The 13,359-nt window shown below is 43.2% G+C and overlaps 1 protein-coding gene across 1 annotated transcript; it reads left to right on the top strand.

Moving 5' to 3' along the window:
- The first annotated feature begins 1,846 nt into the window (after positions 1-1,846).
- enc1 (ectodermal-neural cortex 1) lies at positions 1,847-12,922 on the top strand. Its single transcript, XM_023422360.2, has 3 exons — positions 1,847-2,193; positions 7,645-9,460; positions 12,516-12,922. Exon 2 carries the CDS (start codon positions 7,651-7,653, stop codon positions 9,424-9,426), a length of 1,776 nt encoding a protein of 591 aa, XP_023278128.1. The 5' UTR covers positions 1,847-2,193; positions 7,645-7,650; the 3' UTR covers positions 9,427-9,460; positions 12,516-12,922.
- Positions 12,923-13,359: the final 437 nt, after the last annotated feature.

Here is a 13,359-nt window from a genome sequence, read left to right as displayed (position 1 = left end):
TTCCCTCAGTTCCAGTTTTCAACCCTCTGCACTATTTGCCCACTAGGTGTCTCTCGTGTCACATAGATGAAGCATTTGCCGCCACAATGAGGTTTTCTTCATAACTAAATGCATCTCTCTGAGGAACAGTGTGCTGTATCCTCCTTGATATGAAGCTACGGTAATTGTTAACTCTGTCTTTATAAAAACAGTTTGATGGGAAAAGAAACCGGATGCGAGGATGTAATCGCCACAACAGAAGTTCACCGCACATAAAAACAAACAAAATAATGACATTATAGCCTCAAGGGTCCATTAAAGGGTTTAGTCACAGCCAAAAGTACTCTCAGCAAGGACCACAGATGTGACTCACACAAGATGTCCAGGGATAAAATTGGACTTCCCATTCCCAGCTACCCCGGACAAAAACCACAATGTCTTTATAATCCTATAGGACTTATATTGTGGCTGTGGCATTCAGCGGTGGGTTTACTGTGGCTCAGACAGACATTATGGTATTTCCTATACCTTCCTACCTTGTTTTGAAATATATGTACCATAGTTTTTCTTCCCCCTTTCTTTTTTTTTTTTTAGAGTGGTGACTCCACAAGAGTATGACACAAACAACAGTAACAGTGTAATCTAACATCAGCTCCTGAGCATCAGCTGTAGGTCTGATATCGACAGACAGAGGTTTCCTGTATCTTACAGAATTGATTTCAGAACAATCTAATGTGTCATCAGCTATCACAGTAACATTTGAGGTGTCGCCAAAACACAGGCACCCATATATTTAACACAGAGCTATTCACATGATGAAATCTAGACACACGTGGTTCTAATAACATGAGACACATACAGGTCTAAAAGAACAGTGGTGGGAGGAGAACTCAGATCATTTCTTCCCTGTAAGTAAACATAGCAATACAACACACACACACACACACACACACACACACACACACAAACACTGCTTTACAACTAAAAGCAATAGTTTACTTAAGTAAAAATACAGAAATATTCGCAGTAAAATGTATCAAAAGTGACAGTTCATATTTTGCAGAATGGCCACTATTAGTGTTGAGTCATTTTTATTCATGCATTAACATGTAGGTGGAGCATCGAGGTGGAGCAAATTCAACTGCTTCATAAATGGCTATGCATCACATTTTATTAACTGAATATATTTTATATGTAAAGTCTGACTCTTAAAAGCAGCAACAAAGTACTGCAGCCTTGAGGATTACATTTTTCATTTAACAGTGAATGGCTAAGTTTATAAAATACATTGTTTGAGATGAAACCTAATGTTTCCTAATCACTTAGAGGGGCCTGGTCCAAAGGGTGGGAACCACTGGACTAAACTCAGAAACAACATAGTAGGTACTTACAGGGGCAACTTAACTATTAGGCTACTTTTGCTTTTGTATGTTTTGTTGCTCATTGTTCTACACTGAGTTTTAACTGCAAGGAGAATTTTTACAGTAAAACATTGGTACTTTTACTCAACTAAAAACTTTTTTGCGCGGCTGAAAAGTAACTAATAGTAACTATACTTTACATTACACCACTACTATATAAAATAATTAACTTTTTTAGTGCACTGGTTCCCCAAAGGCTGGTCCTAGAGTCTGAAAGGGCCCCACAGCGAGGAATAAGTTTAATTTGACTCATCTTGAAGTAAATCTTTAAAATACTTAAACCTAAAAAAATTAAAAAAAAAAATTCCATATCAAATTGTAATATGCATGTGTGAGTTCTCCCCCACCACCAACCACACACTTCATTTCCTGCACGAGGTGACGATCCTCCCCCTTCCCACAGTAAACACACCCATTGATTTCAGTGAGAGAGGACTGGGAGCGCAGGAGGAGGATCGCCACACAGGAGCGGAGCCGCGGCGCTGGAGGAAAGCCTCCGAACATCTCAGCTCATCCCCGATATCAAAAAGCCCGTCCATTTTGTGCGAAGCCTTAACATATTTATGTGAAATCATATTATAACAACTTCCGGAATTTGCAGCAAAAGCCAGTGTAGTGGAGACAAAAAAAAAAATCGGCCTCATCCTGACGCGAGTACACCCGCCAGCGTTTCGGAAATAACCACGGAGTTACCACACTCCCCGCGCGCAGGGCTTGCATCGTGGCTCTCTCAGAAGTGGCATGTTCCAGGGATACTGCGGGCACAGTTGAACTCCTGCTTTCACCCAAAGAGGTACATTTGACGATAAGTCCCTGTTACACCCTGTTTACATGTTGTTTTAATGTGAGAGCTGCTGCTTATCCCTTTTCTTGATCACCTGATGATGGAAAACTCCTTGTTGTAAGAGAGAAAGCGCAACAGAAAAACAGGCTAATGGACAAAAGATTGTTATTGACATTCACTGATTAAATGATAGTGTTATCGCGATCATTTACTCAGCACATTGATTGCACTATTTCTAAATCTTTTTATGAAATACGCTACAGATCTTCCGTCCTCCTTTGTGCTCTCCTCTCTCCTCCTTCCTGCATACTCATGCATGCTCAGGATGTTTTACATGTTTTAAAAAGGCGACATCAGGTGTGACACGCTCTCCTCGTGTGTTTATAATTGGATAAGCTGTATCTTTTTAATGGGCAAGGCTTTGGATTAAACGCAGTTAACCTCGCTCAGATGTGTGTGGACAGCTGGTGTGAGACTATAAATCTCATTCTCTCTGATTCCGATGAAGATTGATGCGGACATGCAGATCAATAGCTGCTGCTCTGCCCCTCTTTTGTTTTTGCATCTTGTTTCATTTCTTTTTCTTTCTTTTCTTTCTCAAAGTGGCAGATGTATATACTTGGCCCATATAAACCCGGTGTTTACTTTTGAAGTCTCTCCCTCCCATCCCTCTTCCTGAGTCCATGGTTGACTGTGAACACCTGGCAATGATTTTAAACAGACTGCAGTCAGCCAGGCCTCAGATAGAGTCCATGGCTGTGTGTGCATGCTTTTCTTTTTTCTTTCTTTCTCTCTTTTTTTTTAAACCATGTTCTTTCTGAGTATGTGCTTTCCGGTTGTGTACCCGTAGATCTGCTTTCTGTGAGGGGATGAGGATGACAACTCTCACAGCCATCCAGGCAACCAACCGCACACACACACACACACACACACACTCTCACACTGTTGGCATCTTTTCCTCCTCTCGAGGGCACATTGGTGTGAATGTACTGACTCTGTTAGTGTAACAGAAAAATAGGCTTTTGGATCAATCACAGACTATAGACTACAATACCATGAGCTCTGATTGTTGATTATTATTGATACTGGTGATTGGCTTTTGGGGCTGGAACTGATCTGATCTATTTTTTGATCAATAGATTGCAATTGCTAAAAAAAAACAATGACATCGGCTTATTTTTTCCAACCTGCAGCCAAAACCTGAAAGTCTTCACATACAGTATGTAACAAAGGAAAGCAGCAAATCATCACATGGGAGAAACCAAACAGCATCTTTTTCACCATTTGTGCTGGAAAAATGGCTGAAACACATCAAAATATTTAGGGATTACTTTTCTGTCGATCAACCAATCGATGAACGTTTCAGCTCCTGTTGGTTTATGTTGTAATAATACACTTTGCCTAATTGTATTTGATATTTTCATTGTGGTTTTATTCACAATGAATATGCAAACAACCTTCATAGCCTCAAACAACATGTATTAGTAATCTGGCCTGTCACCAGTGGAAGTCAAAGTGAACGCACTCAGAATCAGAAAGAATGAGGAAACATGATAAAGCAGAAAACAAAACAGCCACACTATCACATCATGAGGGCAACAGGTTATCAGTTGAATTCTGTTTGGCAAAAACATTTCGTTTACTCATGAACAAATTATGTAAATCTATATGCAAACTGTCATTTGATGTTGTTTTTTTCTTGGTAATTTAAAGTTATTAATTTACTCCTGAAGATGTGGCTGAAAAAAGTCATCTGTTTGTTCTCAGTCAGAGCAGAAAGTCATAGTTCAATTAAAATGTGTTGAAACATGGGATGTTTACGTCTGCCAGACGGTCGTCAGGCGTTTCACAGCGACTTGTTGCACTCAACATGTCTTCATCCTCGCTGTAACCTGTTTACTCTGAACAACCAGATTGTTAGATTGTGGTTATATTGGTCGAAGTGACCAGATTTTTCCCAATAGTCTGTCTTCACATTACAGACAGTGTATTGTTTAAAATGCTGCTTAAACACACAATTTACAAGAACCCATTTACTCTGAAATCACGTTTTCTTCTTAGAATATATAAGTTTGACACACAGTAATGAAACATCATCACTGGACAAATGCTGGGGACAGGCAAGTTTGTAACAAAGGAAAAATCCCATTTAAATTACAATTGTATGAACAAAGGGTTTTCGGGACCTGCAGGCTGCTGCTACTTGGTAATCCAGGCTTTATCCTTTAAAATGCAAATGGTAGAAGAGGTATCTGTTTTACTGCTCCTCTCGCTTTATCTCTCCTTCACTCACTGCAGGTGTGGAAAACTTTACGCTCTTTGTTTGATAAAAATGCAGAACAAAAGTAATTGTATGGTGCAGCTGAATAAGACAGGAATGTACGAACTGCAATATTTCTGATTATCATCATTTAGGCAATGAGGCGATCAAAAGGAAAATTTAAAGTTATTATAATAGGATTAAACGATTGAATAGATGAGTGGATACTGCTGTGATTTAAGTAAGATTTTAGAGATTTTGAAATGCTTGAATCAAACTCTTATTTGCTCAGCAGATCAAAATATTGGTGTTTCTGAGAGCGAGCCCGTGTCGTGCCGTGCCGTTATCAAGATGAGATAACACTGTGATTCTCTTTGATTCATTTCAGAGAGGAAACCGATGACACTTTGGAAGTTAGATCAGATTCCTTAGATTCCTGCACTGAAACAACTGTGCTCTTGGAAAGTTTTGTTAGTTAAAATCCTTGAACTGTCACTGTATCATTTGAAATACTAATAAGTGTCAGACCTGAAGGTTATATTTATTAACACGCTAGCGATTAGCATACGGAAAACCTCTCAAGTTTAGAGCCTGATTTGTTAGGGCCACTTATTCAGATCAAGCCACTTACATCTTTCAATTAGAAAACATGAGCTTGCAGTATCATGACTCTGTGTGTGTGTGTGTGTGTGTGTGTGTGTGGTGGTGGTGTGGTGTGTGTGTGTGTGTGTGTGTGTGTGTGTGGGGGGGGGTGTGCAGGTGAGAGAGAGCAGGCTAGGATAGTCTCGATTATAGCTGACTGAGCCAGAGGCCTGAGGATGACGGGTTGCCAGTTTTGTCAGTGCTGGAATGCAATAAATCCTGCTGAACCGAAGTCGCAGTTGGTTTTGCATTTCATCAAGTTGCGATAAATAAGAGTCTTCCTCTTGTTATTATTGTGAAATATGACTATATGGCCTTGAAAAGCTATGTATAAAGTCATAAGTTAAGCGAAACGGCTGCTGTAGCTTCATATGTCGCATGAATGAGTGTGGTATCAATCTTCTCGTCTAAATCGGGGCAAGAAAGTGAAACACATTTCTCAAAAAGTCAAACTATTCCTTTAAGACGTTGTGTTGGCTCACATGCACGTATGAAAACAAATGGACAGTGTTATTTATGAAGCAGTCACACGAGTACTTTCTTATCTTTGTAGTTCACATAAAATTACAGCTGGTTATCTCGCTATCTTTCACACCTCGCTCCATTCTGCCTCCCGGCTTTGGCTCCAGTTTTGAAATGCTTTGCAAGTGGCTTAAACACATTATGCTAACAGGTGCTGCAGGTTTGGCACCACAGCAGCCAACCTGGGCGCCTGGGTTTTTTTTTTTTTTTTTTTTTTTTTTTTGGAAGATTTGCTGCTTGAGGGAGTTATTTTAACTGGAATTTAACCATGTTCCTGGAATTTATGACAAGTAACAATACGGTTCTGTTGAAGCCAACGGTGTGAGTGACACTGCTCAACAGGAAGCCCCATTGGACTTTCATTTGCGCCTGCAGGGTTCAGGCTTGATTGTGTATTCATGAGGCGGCATTCTGGGGATTTTTGGGGCAGATGATGCAACTCAAGGAAAATGGAAAGTGTCCTCTCCGCTCCGCAGCTGCGTTGCAGAGGAATCATTTATGACACCTGGGAACTTTTGAACTCGCTAGGGCTTGAAGTGAAAATCAATCTTTTCAGTATCAAAAACCTCACCACCTGGAGGTTTGTAAAACATTTTCTCACCGACAGAGAAACAATGTCAGTGACTGAGTCATGTCAGCTTGACCTCAGTCAATGGATTACAATAGTGACAAGCTTGGAAAAAAAGATGATCAAAACACTCATAGTAATTCCAAAATAAAAAGTATAGAAAAGTATGTTTCCCCTTAAAACCATGAAGTTCATCATTTCACGGTGTCTGTGATGCACTGAGGACACTGATGGGCAGTGGTGGGAGTAGATCATGTTGCAGGAGTGTTTTGAAAAGTTTTTATGACTGTTTTTCTAGTTTGAAAACACCTTTGCCTTGAAAGCTCATCATCGGGATCTATAGCACCCGGCAGAATTAGAGGAAACTACAAACATGCTGCAACAACCTCGAGCCTGTTTCGATCCAAAACACAGATTTTTCGAGTGTTAGTTCAGTCGGTGTTAAAGTTTACTGTTAAGATCAATCCATCTTCTCTCACTCCTCAAATTATTACTCCTCAAAATAGACCCTGAGGCGGGCCGAGAACTTGAAATGTCTGGTTGAAGAATCTGTCAGCTGTGCATTTACTGGGTCAGACGGGGACTCAGTTCCTCTGGAAATAGAGCGCCGGAGGCACTTGACGTGTCTTGAAATTGGGTGGAATGAAAGTGAGCCCTGAGCAAGGACAGAGGAAGGACAGTGAGGATGGGAGCTGTGACTTACTGGAAGTTGTATTGTAGATTCTGTGCGTTTCTGAGGCTTAAAATAGTCTTTCAATACATTCCTTTCCTCTTCTCTTACTAATAAATCATGGTATTTGTACAAGAGAGGAGTTAATACTGCTCAGCTTTGAATGTGGAAAAGCCACCTGCTGTCTGAAGAGAGGACTATTGACCGTCATAACTCCCAGACATATGCTCCTACATCTTTCTATCTTAAGGAAGGACTGCAATACTCTCTGCAAAAATGCACACAATCATAATATGGATATTAAGGCTGAACAATGTAATATTTCTGCAGTGACATTGCACTGTCGGATGCAGTTTAATAAGGCAAGTAAAGCCCACAGCAAAGTCTGCTTTTTTAATCTTAAAGACAAACAATCTAGTCTCTCTGATAAACAACATAATTTAGTCTGATTTACAGTAATTACACGCCACTTTTGCATACAAGCTAACATCTCATGTGTCTCATGTGTTTTGCATCTGACTTTCAAATTAGTGGACATGGGTAAAAAGAAAAAGAAAAAAAGATGGAAAATTCCAACATCTGCTATTTGGATGTGTTAGAAGAAAAATAATATATATACATGTTTGTTTTAAAAAAAAAAAATGAAGAGAGAAAAACACCTACACTTTCTTTCTTTCACAGAAATTGAAAGCTGCATATATCCCACTTTATTATCTGAATCATAAATACAACAAATAAAAGATATTATTCCCCCAGGCTGCTTAACATTTGAGATTTTTCTTGTCTTTTCTCTTTCAGGATTCAATGAAAATGTCCGTGTGCGTCCATGAGAACCGAAAATCTAGAGCCAGCACTGGCTCTATGAACATCTACCTGTTCCACAAGTCCTCCTATGCCGACAGCGTCCTCATGCACCTCAACTCACTGCGGCAGCAAAGGCTTTTCACAGACGTCCTGCTTCATGCCGGCAGCCGCTCCTTCCCCTGCCACCGCGCAGTGCTGGCTGCCTGCAGCCGCTACTTCGAGGCCATGTTCAGCGGTGGGCTGAGGGAGAGCCAGGCCAGCGAGGTCGACTTCCACGACTCCATCCACCCGGAGGTTTTAGAGCTGCTGCTGGATTACGCATACTCGTCACGCGTGGTGATCAACGAGGAGAACGCAGAGTCTCTGCTGGAAGCGGGGGACATGTTGGAGTTTCAGGACATCCGTGACGCCTGTGCCGAATTCCTAGAGAGAAACCTTCACCCTTCTAACTGTCTTGGCATGTTGTTGCTGTCTGACGCCCACCAGTGTACCAAGCTGTCAGAGCTCTCCTGGGGCATGTGCCTCAGCAACTTCCCTGCTATCTGCAAGACAGAGGACTTCCTCCAACTGCCCAAAGATATGGTGGTCCAGCTTTTATCTCACGAGGAGCTAGAGACAGAAGATGAGAGACTGGTTTACGAAGCTGCCCTTAACTGGATCAACTATGACCTGGAGAGGAGGCACTGCCACCTTCCAGAGCTTCTGAGAACGGTCCGCCTCGCCCTGCTGCCTGCCATCTTTCTGATGGAGAATGTCTCGACAGAGGAGCTGATCAACGCCCAGGCCAAGAGCAAGGAGCTGGTGGATGAAGCTATTCGCTGTAAGCTGAAAATCCTGCAGAATGACGGCGTCGTCAACAGCCCCTGTGCCCGACCAAGAAAAACCAGCCATGCCCTGTTTCTTCTGGGAGGGCAGACTTTCATGTGTGACAAGTTGTACCTGGTGGACCAGAAGGCCAAAGAGATCATCCCCAAGGCGGATATCCCCAGCCCCAGGAAGGAGTTCAGCGCCTGCGCCATCGGCTGTAAGGTGTACATCACTGGAGGGAGAGGCTCAGAGAACGGTGTGTCTAAAGATGTATGGGTGTACGACACCGTCCACGAGGAATGGTCCAAAGCTGCTCCCATGCTCATCGCCAGGTTCGGCCATGGCTCTGCGGAGCTGAAACACTGCCTCTACGTGGTCGGAGGTCATACTGCAGCAACTGGCTGCCTCCCGGCTTCTCCGTCAGTGTCACTCAAACAGGTGGAGCAGTTCGACCCAGTGGCGAACAAGTGGACCATGGTGGCTCCTTTGAGAGAAGGTGTGAGCAATGCAGCGGTGGTCAGCGTCAAGCTCAAGCTGTTTGCCTTCGGAGGAACCAGCGTCACCCACGACAAGCTTCCCAAGGTGCAGTGCTACGATCCGCAGGAGAATCGATGGACTGTTCCCGCGTCCTGCCCGCAACCATGGCGCTACACCGCCGCCGCCGTGCTGGGAAACCAGATCTTTGTCATGGGCGGGGATACAGAGTTCTCAGCATGCTCGGCTTATAAGTTCAGCAGCGAGAGCTACCAGTGGACTAAAGTGGGCGATGTGACAGCCAAGCGGATGAGCTGCCAGGCTGTAGCATCGGGGAACAAACTGTATGTGGTGGGTGGGTACTTTGGCACACAGAGGTGTAAAACTCTGGACTGCTATGATCCCACGTTGGATTCCTGGAACAGCATCACTACTGTGCCATACTCGCTGATTCCCACTGCTTTCGTCAGCACCTGGAAACATCTGCCTGCTTGAGCCCCCGACCCTCTACCCACACCATTTTCATCAGGTAAGTTTGACCCTTTGTGTCTCTTTGTAGAGCCATAGTCATAGTCTGTTTATAAGTCTTGGGGAGTGCTACTGAAAAAAATAGTTAAAACCTTTGGTTGGGGCTGAAGACTGCAAGTTTGAAAGTGAAAAAAATATAAGTATGTGGAGTTTGAAAGACCTGCTCCTCATCTCTGTTTGAAGCTAATGGCTTGGGGCTACACCTGAGTCTCTGAGTTATGTTTAATGTAGATGCCAAGTTTTGACAAGGGAGGAAGATGTGTGGAATAAAAAAGACGATATCTTTGACTCTGCTGCATCGATTTTAGTCCTTGGGTTGGGTCGCTCAGGCTTTCAGATTTTCAGAATAAGAGAAATACTGACAGGAGAAGAGAGGGGGAAGATCTAGAGGAGAGGAGGGTGGACTGGAGGAGGGGGGGATTGATGGGGGCTTGTGTGCGTTGGTTAAGTGAGTTATGTGGCTGTGGGGATGGGCTGAAGGACAGAGAGGGTAATTGAAAGAGAATAGGATACTTTTATTGCTCCTGTGGGGGAAATCTCTCTAAGAGGGAAAAGGGGGTCTGCCAATTAGACAAGCCACACACCAGCAGGCTACGACACCCTGGCGAGGCTAATCTACTTCTCAGTCGCCTTCCTTTGTTGAGGTTATGGTCTTAACATCGGGTGCGAGGGAGGCAGCCCGCGACTCACGCCGTGTCGGAAGCCATTCATCATCAGTTACAAGTGGAGGTGACTGAGAGATGTGGCAGAAGGGGAAGTGAGGATCTCCCTCACCCCTCCCTCACCCCACCTCTCGTCCCACCTTTGGACTCAACAGTCTCTTCTCGCTCCATCTACGTCTTCTTGGCCTCGCTCTAACCCCGCTCTCCTGCTCTGACGATAAACAGGCCAGACGTATGTGGAACATGTGTAGTCAGCTGGCAAACCTGATCTTCCTTCTCGCCGCAGGCTGCGAGGGTCCCGATCACATCACATCACACAAACCCTGCACCGATTCCCCTACACGTACACATGCATGTAATGCTGCTCATTTTCGCTTTAGGCCCATTTGTTGAAATGCTTGGCAGCTCGCAGCAGAAAGCGAAGGAAAGAAATATAGTGACTCCTGCAGCTGTCCAGCACAACACAGTCTCCCCCATTTAATAATGCTAGGAAGCGGCACAGAGCAGCTTCACTGATGTTCCTGCTCTCTACAGGATGAAATATTTTTGAAGACTTATTATTCCCTTTCTTTTCACTGACTCATCTCTGAAAGGGAGAGACTCGACTGAAGGTTTGAACTACCTCTAAGCCAGTGCAACACAGTGTTCAGTGAAGGATATAATCCTGCCACTAATTTAATACAGAATTTGTTTTTTTGTGCGCCTGTCTGTCATGGCAACTGACAGTCTACCCACTGCACGCGGTGAAAAGACAAAATGTGGAGGAATGGAAAAGAAGGCTGACTGTTAAGGAATGAAAGGGAAAGGAAGTATGTTAGACCTCACAGAAGGAGACTGTAGCTGTGAGAAGAAAAAAAAAAAAAGAAGCTCTCAGTGTTTTCCCAGGAGAACAATTCTCACTTCCTGCTTTTTAAATTTTTTTTGTCTCAGAAAGCTTTTAGTCGGGGGCGAATGGTACTAACAAAACCAAACACAATATTTTTGACTGACTTAAATGAGGTTGATAATGTAGGAAGATGAAGGAGATATATTTACAGGATGATTACACACAAAAGATGAAAAGAAACTATCATGAAAAATCGGAATCTGATGACCAACCATACGTAGCCGTACATGGTTCAGCTCAGTTCACATTTTATGGGCGTTCTTGCCTTTATTCTGAAAGGACAGTGAGAGATAGACAGGAAAGTCAGGGATAGAGAGAGAGAGAGAGAGAGAGAGAGAGAGGATGACGACATGCAGCAAAGGACCATGGGTCGGACTCGAACCAATGGCTGCTGCGGTTAGAACCACGAGGCGCCCCCAATTCACATTCTTTAACTAAACCCATGTCTAAGATACTGTATCTTGTCTCATAACACCATACTGAAACTACAGCCAGTTAGCCTAGCTAAGACTCCAGGAAGTTACTGCTCCTGGCCAAGAAATAGTCTGGCACATGACACCCTGTGAAAGCACAATGTTTCATTTTTATTTTTTAAATGGTTCGTTAGTTTTCTGTTTTTCAAGTGAATTTACAACAAATGATGATTGTAATCTTAATGTTAGGACCAAGGCTTCATCACCAACAAGACATTTCCTCTCCCAGCCAGTTTGCTACTGGGCAGAAAGTCCTCTTCAGGGTTTATTTTTTTCACTCGTCACGTATGTCCTGCAGCACCAGCAGCAAGTGAAAGACCCAACTCCAGACAGAGATAGCTGATGATATTACATTCACATTATACACATAGAGAGCTGCCAAGCCTGTAACCATCTGCGGTGTACAGATAAGTACATATTAAATAAACGCTTTCAAAAATGGAAAGGTCAGAGTGAAATTCTGTGAGTAAAACGCGCTCAAATGTGAAAAGTGTAGTAGGCTGAGGGGGAGATAAGACGCTGGATGTAGGCCAGACTGTACTGAGGAAACAGAGTAGGTGGATTTACCAAATCTATTAGTCTAGCCGGAGATACAGCAATACCTGTAAAATGTATGTAATGTAGCTCTGAAAATAAATCACAATGTTGTGATGCTCCTGGTCTTAAATTCTTGTCCAAACCGTGTCGGGGAGAAGTCGTCTCATTCCTATGGTGATATTTGAGGCTGCCCTTTGTGTTGGTGTTGTATTATATCACATAGGATTGAATAAAATGCGGTCCAATACAAACAGGGGGGGCCTCAAAAGTCTTGAATCGACAGCTATTGCATTGGATTCTGTTACATTTTTACAAGTGTTGGTTTTTATTTCATCCACCCTCGGTACATCCTCGACTTTATGCGTTATGCTAGAGCCTTGTTTTTGTACTGGGAATAATGGGAAAATCACATTTACACTGTTGAGCGCTGTTCACTTTCAGGCATCTTTTGTACGTCATATTGTCCCGTTTGACAAGTCATTCTTTTCTCTTCCTCAGATTTCCCCGTTTTGCATCATCCACTGGACTCCAACTGTGAAGAGGCACACATTCTCCTCCTCGAAAAGAGACATTGAGCAGTGATGTACAGACACCCACATTCATCTTGATGTTGCGAGGATGCAGAACCCAGACACACAATCGAGCAGCTGGACACTTTAACCGGAATGATGTCATCTCTCGTTTCTGAGAAGGAAGCTGAGACATACAGTGCAGTAACTCACGCAAAACAAACCAAACAAAACTGCTGCTGCTTGTTCGACATCTAGCATATCAGGCTTTCATGCTGCCATACGAGGAGTGCAGAAATATTACACAACCTGCATTTTCCCCATTTAGTCATGGCAGGCTTGTGAGGATCTGTATTGATGTTTTTCTCTATGATTAAAAATAAAATAAAAAAAAAAAGAAGAAGACAAAAAATTACTCTTTTCACAGAGACTGCAATGTACAGTATAGCATGATGAATGTTCTATTGAGATGGAGGGAGGGAGAATGCAGTGATTGGTGTGCTAAAGAAGAGGAAGCAACTCAGTTTGACTGAATACAGCTGATTTATAAAAGGCACAATGAAGGAGCAAATCTCCCCCTCTTCTCCTCTAATAAGCTCTTTTGTTTGACCCCTCGTATCTTTCTTTTTTCTTTCTTTCTTTCTTCTTTCAAAGACGTGCTTCTAACAGCTCAGACACAGAGACAAACCTTTGAGTGTTCCTCTTATGACGGCTTTGGCAGTTTGCTGTCAGTTGCAAGCCACGAGGTGTTGATGACCAACGCCAGCTGAGGTTGAGGAGGATGGAGGGGATCTGTGCGTGGCCCGGTGGAGGGTGGTGGTGGGGGATGTCGA

Source organism: Seriola lalandi, unplaced genomic scaffold (assembly GCF_002814215.2).
Source record: "Seriola lalandi dorsalis isolate HSWRI2012SDOR001 ecotype SW California unplaced genomic scaffold, Sedor1 jcf7180002054680, whole genome shotgun sequence".
Lineage (NCBI taxonomy): Eukaryota > Metazoa > Chordata > Actinopteri > Carangiformes > Carangidae > Seriola > Seriola lalandi.
Note: the sequence above shows the minus strand (reverse complement) of the source record. Positions and strands in the feature narration are given on the sequence as shown.